At 45.4% G+C, this 12,696-nt stretch overlaps 1 protein-coding gene across 2 annotated transcripts in view; it reads right to left on the reverse strand.

Annotated features, from left to right (window-relative positions):
- Nucleotides 1-12,622, reverse strand: part of LOC147009702 (zinc finger BED domain-containing protein 5-like) — a 154,204-nt gene extending 141,582 nt beyond the window's left edge. The window contains exon 1 of one of the 2 annotated variants that reach the window (XM_085863367.1): nt 12,441-12,622. In XM_085863367.1, the coding sequence (XP_085719493.1) occupies nt 12,441-12,496 (56 nt within the window). In that variant the 5' untranslated portion in view covers nt 12,497-12,622. The remainder of the gene's footprint in view (nt 1-12,440) is intronic. The other variant, XM_085863366.1, reaches the window with a different exon arrangement.
- Between the last annotated feature and the right edge of the window lie 74 nt (nt 12,623-12,696).

The following is a 12,696-nucleotide window of genomic DNA, read 5'->3' on the forward strand; positions in this document are numbered from 1 at the left end:
CTTTGTTACGGATGGAAGTGAATTTGTGTAAGGTTAATAAGGTGGCCCGCTGTCATTATCAGGGCCATGGCACGGGCGCGTGGAGTATATTCCATTACATTTGTTTGGAAGACGGCGGAGCGAGTCTGCCTTTGAAATATTACACCAGTTGCGAACCTGATGAGCCTCTTAAGAAGGCACTTGCCATGCACTATGTAATAATAAGGCAGCGCAGGCTCTGTGGTGCATGCGTCGGCTACTTGTGAGACCCTGTGGTGTGTGAGTCGGCTCCTTCTGAGACCATGTCGTGTATGCTGGTTCCTTGTGAGACCCTGTGGTGCATGCATTGGCTCCTTGTGAGAGACCCCCCCCCCCCCGATGCATATGGTGGCTCATAGTGAGACCCTGTGGTGTGCGTTGGCTCACAGTGAGACCTTATCTTGTGTGTTGGCTCCTTCTGAAGTCATGTCATGTGTGTTGGCTCCTTGTGAGACCCTGTGGTGCATGCATTGGCTCCTTGTGAGACACCCCCCCCCCCGATGCATATGGTGGCTCATAGTGAGACCCTGTGGTGTGCGTTGGCTCACAGTGAGACCTTTTCTTGTGTGTTGGCTCCTTGTGAGACCCCCCCCCCCCCGGTGGCACATGTTGGCTCATAGTGAGAACCTGTGGTGTGCGTTGGCTCACAGTGAGACCTTGTCTTGTGCGTTGACTCCTTCTGAGGTCATGTCATGTGTATTAGCTCCTTGGGAGACCCTGTGGTGTGTGCACATAGGCCGGTCATGTGAATATTTTTTTGACTGCATGAACCAGCTCATAGTGATTGATTAGCATCTTCATTGCTTTCACAGGTTACATGATTTCTCATGTGTGTGGGTGTGTGGGGGGGGGGGGGTGAGTCGGGGAGGGGCCATGTGTCCGAGAAACCGTAGCCCTATAAAATATGACAATAATTTGAGAAGTGTCTGTTAATTTGGAAAAAAAATATTTTTTTGACAAGAATGTTGATCGCTTCCGTTTGTCTGTCCGCTCACCTTTAATAGTCCACAGATCACAATTTTAAACCAAGCTTCACGAAACTTCACCAAATGGTGGAGGTAGTGGTCTGACAGAATCCTATTTATTTTTTTAGGTCAAAAGGTCATCATAGGTCGAGGGTCAGAAACATTTTCAGATTTCTAAAATCCTCAATTTTCATCCGATTGACTTGACATTTGAAGAGCATTTGCGCATCAGGCCAATTAATCCTACCAGCTATTATTTTTGAGGTCAATATAGGCCAAAAGGTGACAACATAGGCCTAATTTCTGAAATTGAGAGATCGGGCCAAGATAAATATTAACAGTTAGGATTATACCAGTATTATAATAGTGGTGCTCGGATTCATTTAATACAAGAATTCATTTAATTTGAACATTTGAGGGATTAATATGTTTATTATTGATATATTGATTATTGGTATGTTATTATTGATATGCTTGTATAATCAATAAAATACGTTTTGTGCGCACGTTTTGTTTTTCATTACTGTATACCTACTTTTGCAGCCTCCTGTATAATGATATTATATATATATATATATATATATATATATATATATATATATATATATATATATATATATATATATATATATATATATATATATATAGATATATATATATATAATGATGTCTCAAAAAGTTGTGGATGCTTTGGTTAGGTGACAAGAACAAGCGGAGAAGATTTTTGTTCAGATCCAGCCAATCAGTGGGATACAAAACATAAACTGTTCAGCCTGGCAGAGGTATGCGCTCTATTGAGTGCCATTCTACTTTGTTCTGTTTTTCCAAGTGTCGCTCCATGAGTGATTTTTCAGTTGTTTGTTTGTGTGCTTGTTTGTTTGCACTCCCGAACCACTGGGCGGAATGAGTTGAAAAATAGTAGGTTGTATACTCTGGGTGAGACCAGGAAGGTTTTTGACGACACACAAGCAAACTAGACACAGTAGGAGGTCATTCGGCCCATCATGTCTGGGCCACATTAACACCAGACCAATTATATCCATCAAAACGATGCAATTTAATTTGGGGAATGAGGAGAGGAATGTGGATGAGAGATTGTGGCATGGGATATCCCAAGTGTGGCTTGCTCAGGTGTGAAACCCTGTTTGACCCTTACTAATCATACTCGGGGATATCCTAAGGGTGTCAAAATAAAATGGGGGAATATATACATTTACGTTAAGAAGCAAAAAATATTTGTGTTTTGTTTTCTGTTTTCCAGGGGGTGGGGTGGGGGGGGGGGTTTGGTTGGGTGAAAGCGATTCTTGGGTGAGAAACACACACCACTCCTTGAGGGACCCCCAGAGACACGACACTCCACATAGATGCACACAATCACCATCTATACATATAGGTACCAATCTCATTCTAATTTAAACATACTGTATCCATTGTTTCTGCTGTCACTACCTTTCCAGGGAGACTATTCCATGCATTAACTACTCCCTGAGTGGAAGACCTCTGCCTTATTACCATCTTGATTATCTTCTTCACTCTCTGGCTGGTGGTCCTATCACAATTTACTTTTCTGAATAATTATTCTGCACTTATTTTGTCTCCACCCTTCATTATCTTAAACATCTCGATCATATCTCCTCATAACCGCCTCCTTTCTAGTGTTTAAAGCCCTGTCTCCTTCAGCTGCTCCTCATAGCTGAGTCGAGCTGGGCCTGGAATCAATCCAGTAGCCCTGCGCTGAACCCTCTCTGTGGCAGCTACACTACATGACCAAAAGTATGCGAACACCCCTTCTAATTAGTGGATTCAGCGATTTCACCACACAAATTGCTGACAGGTGTATAAAATCAAGCACACAAACAGGCAATCTCCATAGACAAACATTGGCAGTGGAATGGGCCGTACTGAAGAGCTCAGTGACTTTCAACATGGCAACGCCATAGGATGCCACCTTTCCAACAAGTCAGTTCATCAAATTTCTACCCTGCTAGAGCTGCCCTTGTCAACTCTAAGTTCTGTTATTGTGAAGTGGAAACGTCTCACAGCAACAACAGCTCAGCCATGAAGTGTGGGCCACACAAGCTCACAGAATGGGACCGCTGAGTACTGAAGCATGTAGCGTGGAAAAATCGTCTGTCGGCGGTTGCAGCACTCACTACCGAGTTTGAAACTGCCTCTGGAAGCAACGTCAGCACAAGCACTGTTCCTCGAGAGCTTCATGAATGGGGTTCCAAGGCCGAGCAGCCACACACAAACCTAAGATCACCATGCGCAAAGTCAAGCGTCGGCTGGAGTGGTGTAAAGCTCACCGCCATTGGACTCTAGAGCAGTGGAAATGCGTTCTCTCGAGTGATGAATCACGCTTCACCATCTGACAGTCCGGTGGACGAACATGGGTTGGTGGATGCCAGGAGAACGCTACCTGCCCGAATGCATAGTGCCAACTGTAAAGTTTGGTGGAGGATGAATAATGGTCTGGTGCTGTTTTTCATGGTTCGGGCTCGGCCCCTTAGTTCTAGTGAAGGGAAATATTAACACTACATCATACAATGACATTCAAGACGATTCTATGCTTCCAACTTTGTGGCAACAGTTTGGGGAAGATCCTTTCCTTTTTCAGCATGACAATGCGCCCGTGCATAAAGTGAGGTCCTTACAGAAATGGCTTGTTTAGATCGGTGTGAATGAACTTGACTGGACTGCACAGAGTCCTAACCTCAACCCCATCGAATACCTTTGGGATGAATTGGAACGCCGACTGCAAGCCAGACTGAATCGCCCAACATCAGTGCCTGACCTCACTCATGCTCTTGTGGCTGCAATGAAGCAAATCCCCGCAGCAATGTTCCATCTAGTGGAAAGCCTTCACACAAGAGTGGAGGCTGGTATAGCAGCAAAGGGGGGGACCAATTCCATATTAATGTCCATGATTTGGGAATGAGATGTTGGACGAGTAGGTGTCCACGTACTTTTGGCCATGTAATATATTGTTATGTTTGTAGGGGTAGATGGAAGAATCTAATTGGGAATATAGCATTGTGTGGAGTTGCTATCTCGATGTGGTAAGTAAGGAACCTGTGAGCTAAAGTGATATGTGTCACCACACGCAGGGCCGGATTAAGGTCTTCGTAGGCCAAGGCCCTTGAGATTTCGGAGGCCAAATTCAAGAGTGACCAAAACGACGATTTTGAACATGAAATTTAATCGGAACAGACTGCGGTAAATGGTGATTTGTCCGACTTTCAAATATACAAGTGCCTGTAAAATCCAATTCGGCTTCGAAATTGAGAAACGAACGATACAGAAAACAAATTCGGAGGAATGTCTGAATATTCAATGTCCACCCTGCTGAAACACCTTCTTTCGTGCCTTTTGGTTGACAAACAACGCAATCACTTCGGAGAAATCGATTTGCTTCATCAGCTCAGATTCAACACAAAGCAGAGCGAGCGTGGACATGCGCACCTGCCCCACGGTCGACCGAAGACCATTTTTCACGAGCTTTAGTGTGCTGAAGGAGCGTTCACCCTCGCAGCTCGTAGCAAACATTGAACAATATATTCGGAGGGCAACAAAAATATTGGGGAATGTCTGTGTCAAATTGTTATGAATAATGTACTTGAGCATGTCCGATGCATCGATGATCTTGGAGTATTTCGAGCAAAGTTCTATTTCCTGAGCTATGTCCATTTCAACGTCGGCAGGGTACGCTGAAACCAGTTTCTCTGCTCTGCAAGAGAGTGCATCATGGTCGAGGCTGTTGGCCGTGGGGATGAATCCAAAGAGATCCGTGATTTTCTGATAACTCTCTCTTCTCCTATGGGTTTCTGTCAGAAGGCGATCGAGTATGGAGAAGTATGTCTCAACTCTGAACTTCTCCCTGCCAGATTTTGGGGTTTCTTCTTCCTCGTCATTTTCATCGAAGACCTTCTTTCGCCTCTTGACCCAACGATTATCATCAGCGTAAATGATGGATGGACTCAACCATCTTTTTGGCGCGGTCCTGAAATGCATCGAATCTTTCATCATTTCGAAGCGACTCTATGTATTCATAGAGGGCATCATAATGCTGTTTAACCACTCCGACATCTATTCCAGATTGTTGGAGACATCTGTTTACTCGATCAATGTTGCCAAGTAGATCAGACCAGACTGCACACATGATTGCTGTTTCGGTCAGTTCCATCTTCTCAGCCAATGCTTTGGCTTCCAGTCTCACTGACCAGAGTGTCTTTAGGGCACTCGGCTATCTTCATTAGCACCTTCTTTATGTCCTTGTAGCTTGCGGAAAACGCTTTACAAGCGTCCACGCGAGCTGACCACCTCGTATCAGACTCGGACAAACATTTGAGTTTGATGGCACGTTCATCGAGTGACTTATTTAAAATGGCCCATCTTTGGGGAGATGCTGACATAAAGTTATACACGGCTTGAATAAGTCCAAAGTATTTGACGGCTTCCAAGCAACTCTCTGCGGCAGCAACTCCTACCAGATTCAAACTGTGCACAGCACATGGCACCCACTGAGCCAATGGATTAATTTTACAGACTCTTGCTTGTACGCCTGAATAGACACCGGACATGTTGCTTGCATTGTCGTATGACTGCCCTCGACAATCCATGAGATCAATCCCATTGGCTTCCAGTACATCTTGCAATTTTCCAAACATATATTCACCATCGTGATGCTCAATGACGACGTACTGTAGAAACCTTTCGACGGCGCTACCATCTTGCATCACATATCGAAATATTACCGTCAACTGATCGATATGCGAAACATCTGGCGTCGAATCGATGGAAACACCATAATATTTAGCATCTTTTATTTCTCGCACGATGGTAGATTTCACTTTTTCGGCCAGTAGTAGGATAAACTCATCGCATATTGTTGATGACAGGTACGATACACTTCCCTTTCCCTTGTTCCCATACACTTCAAGATGCTGGGCGAGAAATGGATCGAATTTTGAGACTAGTTCAAGCCAACTAAGATAGTTTCCATTGTTAGCGCAACCAAGCTGCTCGGTCGTGCCCTGGAACGGAAGCCCTCTTTCGGCGAGGAACGATATTACAGCGACAATTCGCTTCAGGACATTAGTCCAGTAAGCTTCCTCATGCAGGTACTGCTTTTCAAATGATGTGTGAATCCTGTCTGTCACCTTCATTTCGAGCGACTTTTTGATTGCGAGAATATGGGCAGTCCCATGCTCGTGCGATGCTAGCCGTGCAGAGGCATTCTTCCAATCATTGAATCCGATTCGAAAATTACTGTGATGGCTTTCGTGATCATCGCCGTCGGGACATAGGAGTTTGCACACGGAGCAGTAAAGTTTACCGTTTGATGGAGAAAACAGCATCCAGTCCCTGTTCACCGTTTCCCCGTTTGTGAGTTTCCGCTGAAAGTGTTCGCGCCGATAATACCGTGTTTTATCTGGATACACTCGGGCCGTATACGAAAAATCTGCGTTCCTATCTTGGCAGGGAGGATTCTGGATGAAATTATCTACGAGTTCTGCGGAAAGAGTCCATTCAGCAGGATCAGGATTGAAACTATGAGCCGGAGGAGATATATTGGTGTGATCGAAGTCGGAGTGAAGGAGGTTGTGCATTTTTAAGAGGAAGGAGTTGGCTTGCGCATTTTTGGGAGAGCCGTGATCAGAGTCGAGGCACGAGGCGCATTGTTTTGAGAGGTGAGAGCAGAGGTTGAGCGCATGCAGAGGAGGACGATACGGCCATTTAATTTGTGTTGAGGTGATTTGGCTCATGTGGTGAAGTAAGACGCTGGCCTATTGCTTTTGGTCGGGTCAATAAGGACAATCGGAGCACATGAAGATGTTGCACTGGGGCTTTGAGCCTTGATGTGGAGTGCTGCTCGCGGATTGCCTGGCGTGCGTTCGTCCCGCTACGAGAGAAGCGCCTTCATTCCAGTTCCACAAGGATCGGCTCTGGGCCAAGCTCAGTGCAGGAGTGGTTAAAAAGGAAGGTTTTTCTCTTCATTTTGTGTCCCCTTTGTCTGTATTTGAGTCTGTGTGGGGGGTTCCTCGACTGTAGAATTTATTTACTTTATTATTATTATTATTATTGTTGTTAACCTTCTGAATTATTGTCCATTGTAAATATTCATTTACTTTCATTAAATGTATTCCTTTTAAGACACTGTAGCCTTGTGCGGTCCTGTTGCAGCGTCACTGTGCTGTGCTCCTCCCCGTGCACCTCCTGGATGGATAGTCTCTTCCCCATTACGCCCTGTTAATCGTGCGCATTAATCTCCGAATGTCGGTTGTAGCCTTCAAGGGAGAAGCTTTGCCATTTATCCAGGTAGGGTTAAACCCCTTGGACATGACAGTATGTTCTCCCTGAGTTGTGGTGACCAACACTGCACACAATATTCTAGATGTGGCCCTCACTAAATTCCTGTACAATGTTAACACCACCTCTTTTGATTTATCAATGATCCCCCTCCGAATCCAACCTGAAACGCTATTTTCTGACACTGAAGGAACGAAATCAAATGTGGAATTAAGAGCTAGGTTAGGTATAGAAAGCATTGGTGAGGTTATGTGTCGAGGTCGGTTGAGATGGTTTGGACATGTGGAAAGGATGTGGTCAGGTAATTGTGTGAGGAGGTGTATAAATATGAATGTGAATGGAAGGAGAGCGATAGGCCGTCCGAGGAAAACATGGGATGTGTTGCTACGAGATGATGTAAGAGTGAAAGGCCTAACAAAAGGACTGGCAAGGGATCGTGCAGCCTGGAAAGCAGCCATTAGGTGAACCACATGCAAGCATGGAAACGGCCGCAAAACGATGATGATAACGATGATGATGACGATGACGATGACGATGATTATATAGCTGCCTGGCACTGTGCTGCCTGCTTACCTCCCGTATCTATCACCACCCCCAGATCCTTCTCCTGTGTGACACGCTTCAAAATGACCCCTTGCATCCTGTAATTTATATTTTCATTGTTCTATCCCATCCCCAACACCTTACACTTGCTCAGGTTAAATTCCATCTGCCAATCTTTTGCCCAATCTATACAAGTATCAATACTTTCCTGAATCTGATCACCACCCCCTCTGCTATCCACCTTACCTCCAAAGCTTTGTGTCATCTGCAAATTTGGAAAGCTTACTCTTTACCCCACTATCCAAATCGTCGATGTAAATAATGAATAGTAATGGTCCGAGTGCCAATCCTGAGGTACCCCACTACTCATATCCTCCCAGCAAGACATCCTCCCGGTCACAGCCACTCTTTGCTTCCTACCACAAAGTCAGTTTGTAATCCAATTAACCACCTGACCAGCTACTCCACTAGCCATCACCTTGGCAAACAACCTCCGATATGTTACCTTATCAAATTCCTTCTTAAAGTCTAGATATACTATGTCCACTGCCTTTCCCTCATCGACCTAATCAGACACTGCTTCATAGAACTCCAAAAGATTTGTTAAACAGGAACTTCCTTTGGTAAACCCATTCTGACTAACTTTAATTAGCTTGTATTTGTTTAAATGGTTCCTCACCTGGTCCTCAATTAATGTCTCCAACACCTTCCCCACAACTGAAGTCAAACTAACAGGTTTATAGTTTCCTTAATTCTTCTCTGGATTCTTTCTTAAATAATGGTGTTACACTTGTTACTCTTCAATCCTCTTGCACCTGTCCTGACTCCATTGAGATAATGAAAATATCCGTTAACATCTCGCTTACCTGCTCAGCCACCTCCATCAATACTCTCGGGTGCATATCATCTGGCATATCTCGAGCCTTATCTACTCTTAGATTTCCTTACTGTTCCTTTACTTCCTCCACTCCAACCTGGATCTTCTGTAAAAGCCCTTCCTCACCTCCTTGATCGATACTCTCAGCTATTGGCAATTCTCCTGACTGTTCTTGTGTAAAAGTTGAAGCAAAATACCTGTTTAACTAGAACGGGCACTCATGGAGCGCATACCTTCGCCGCCACTACTTTTTTTGTTCTTGGTATGAGTGTGGGGAACTGGTTTCATATGAATGGTCTTATGACACAAACCACATATCTATAATGTCATGACCCCCCCCCCCCAACTTTCGGGGGCTACGGACTAAACAACAATCAACTCACGTCGTTTTGGCGAGTCTTCACTCGCAAGCTCGGTGAATACAACGTTTCAACAAGAGAAGGTAATCTCGTTTGATGCTGGTTTCATGCAAATCGAATAAGAATTCACTGAGTTATGCCGAAAACCGCATATTTTTCAAGGGCGTGACCCCCCTGACCTTTGACCCCTAACCGGTAACAAGAGTATGGGCGTCATTGTGTCATATTGCATATCACAAGATTGGGTGGGAATAACAAGGGAAGAAAAGATCATGGATATGGATGGTGACGATCTGAGATGTCATTGAACAACTGCCTTGAATACCTGGAGGGAAGAATGAGATTGAAGAAGATGTGTAAGTTGATTCCACAGGGGGGCAGAAAGAGGAACAAATGAGTGGAGGTGAGCAGTGATCCTGGATTTAGGTCGTTTCACCAGAAGGGGGTTGATGGAGGACCGTGTGAACTCTAAGTAAACCTGGATGGGGGGGGGAGGGGGGGACAAAGCAAGGAAAGAGCAGAGGGTGCAAGATAAGAAAGGAGGAAGGAGAAGACTGAGAGATCACCGACCGCTCTTTGCAATGGGAAAGTGCTACGCTCATGGACTCAGCTTCCTCATGGGAGATTCTAATGATCTTGAAGGCCTTGGTTTCCACAGCGTTAAGCCGAGGAACATGTGAGGCAAGGGAGCCAGCCCTCAGGGTAACAGCAGTACTCCATCTCGCTGTGGATGAAGGCTTTGTAGGTGGATAGTTCAGGTGTGCCAAGGAAGGACTTTGGAGAACGGAGGATGCCCAGTCGGTGGCTGGCTTTGGAGGCCAACTTTGAAATGTGGTTTGCCCAAGAAAGATCATGGCTAATCGTGATACCCAGGAGCTTGAATGACAGAACCTCCTCAAGAGGAGGGTTTGCTGGATGGTCCTTTCAGAAAGATAGTGAGAGTATGAAATTTGTCAGGATTGAAAGACATATTCCAAATGGTTGATCATGAGATTTTGTCAAAGTCTGAAGAGAGGGAAGAGGCTGTAGCCTGCCTGTCTGAAAGATGATGGATGTCACAGCAGAAGATGGAGTCATCAGCAAATAGATAAAGAGGATTTTCCAGAGAGGCAGAGAGATCATAGGTGAAGATGAGGAATAGGACTGGACCCAAAATACTGCCTTGGGGCTTGACAGGGAGAGGAGATAAAAGGAATCCGTTGAGCGTCACACGTTGCCTACAAGCGTAGAGGAAGTCAGTAAGCCATGTGTGGAGTTCAGCTTGGATGTCACATGCAGACAGTTTGGAGAGTAAGGCAGAATGCCAGACTGTATCAAAAGCATGAGATGTGTCCAAAGAGACGGCTCTGAACTCATGTCTGACATTGACGGCCTCCATCCATTGGTGGGTGAGTGGAAGCATCACGTCTCAAGTGGAGTGACCTGGTCTGAAACAAAATTGGTGATCTGAGTTTGGGGTTGTTGGAGAAAAGGAAGGATTTCATATAAATTGCGATAATTGATTCCATGAACTTGCTAATTATTGGAAGTAAGCTGACCGGTCTGTAGTTGAGGGGATTCGTTTTTGCACTGCAGTGATGTTGGCAGATTTCCAGGCAGATGGAAGATAACCAAGCACAAATGACAGGGTGAAAAAGAGAGATAGAGAGATAGAGAGATAAGCAGAGCAGGTTTTTGGGATATGTGACCTGATGCCGTCGGTCCAATTGCAGTCAGAGTCGAGGGTTGAAAGAACCTTCTTAAGTGCACATAACACAGAGTCCAGGAGTAGTAGGGTATGATGGGGAAGGATGGGAAACTGAGAGTGAGGGGTTGAGGACACAAGAAAAGATGTGGGTAGAAAAGATCGTAGTTATGGATTAGGGACAAACTGTGATTGTGGTGAACAGCTGTCTTGAAGACCTTGAGAGAAGAATGAGATTGAAGAGGATGAGGAAATTGATTCCACAGGCAGGAAAAAGTAGGGACAAATGAGTGGAGGTGAGCAGTGATCCTGGTCAAATATACCTCATAAATGCCTTCTGCTTCTCCTCAATAGCATTCCTTATCTCACTACTCAACCACCCTGGCCTTGTTCTCCTTCTAATTTTACACCTCATTGGAATGTACTTACTCTGCACTCTACACATTTGCTCCTTGAAGGTTTCCCATTTTTCTGATGCTGACTGTCCTATTGTTAGCTTCTCCCAATTGACATCACCTAACTGTCTCCTCATACCCTCTAGGTTAACCATCCTGAAATCTAATAGCCTTACTCTACTATCCTGAACTCTAACCCTTAACATAATTCTTGCATACATGATGTGCAACACTTTCACATTGCCCCCCTTTCACACATTGCCCCCCTTTCATCACCCACAAAGGTCACTTGCTTCTAAATGCTCCCCAACCCTCACCTCCTCCACCACATTGGGATCGTTACTTAAAAGGAGGTCGAACACTGCACTCCCCCTCGTGGGCTTTTCTACAAACTGGGTTAAAAAGCAAACCTGCACTAAATCCAGGAAATCCTCATCTGCTCTGCCCTTTCCCTGTTTCTGGACCCAATCTATCCCTGGCAAATGAAAACCCCCCCAAAACAATACTCTTCCCTTGCAACATACCCTTTTGAATTCTTCATGTCCTCCTCCTTCCTCGTCTTCCTTCACACTTGAAGCCCTATAAAAGCATCCTCCTAGTATCTTACTGTTTTTACAATCTCTCATCTCTACCCATACAGAATCCTCCACATTAATTCCCTCCTTAATGGATGGCCTGCACTCGCTGTACCCTCACCATGGCCTGCACTCGCTGTACCCTCACCATGGCCTGCACTCGCTGTACCCTCACCATGGCCTGCACTCGCTGTACCCTCACCATTGCCTGCATTCACTGCTCTCTCACCACTGTCTTCACACTGCACCCTCACCATGGCCTACACTCACTGCACCCTCACCATGGCCTACACTCACTGCATCCTCACCATTGCCTGCACTCACTGTACCCTCACCATTGCCTGCACTCACTGTACCCTCACCATGGCCTGCACTCACTGCACCCTCAACGTGGCCTGCACTCACTGCACCCTCAACGTGGCCTGCACTCACTGCACCTTCACTACTGCCTGCACTCACTGCACCTTCACTACTGCCTGCACTCACTGCACTTTCACTACTGCCTGCACTCACTGCACCTTCACTACTGCCTGCACTCACTGCACCTTCACCACTGCCTGCACTCACTGCAGCATTTCCACTGCTTGCACATACTGCACTTCCAGAAAGCATAAGTTTTGCAGAACATAATTTTCAGCATTTAGACGAAAGAGTGGCAACTTCCACATGGTTAACCATAATAATTGTTATGTTCCTGGATGGAAATCAGACTCACATCAAAAGCAGTGCACATCCTCCCTTGTGTACACGTGGGAATGACAAACTTTCCATCTAGCCCCTCCTATTCCTCGTGTGGACCTCTTGTTTCTTCATAACGTACTCTTACCAAATCAATATCCTTCTAAATATATCCTGAGGTCGCAAACCCATCACTGAAGAAAGCAGGGAAACACACAAGCAGCCACAGCGATCGGGGAAGGCACTTGGGGTGTGGATTGAAGTTTATCGAGCTCAGCTGTGCTTTACCTCAC

Source organism: Eptatretus burgeri, chromosome 17 (assembly GCF_056783735.1).
Source record: "Eptatretus burgeri isolate ZD-2024b chromosome 17, Ebu_testis_v1, whole genome shotgun sequence".
In the NCBI taxonomy this organism is placed as follows: domain Eukaryota; kingdom Metazoa; phylum Chordata; class Myxini; order Myxiniformes; family Myxinidae; genus Eptatretus; species Eptatretus burgeri.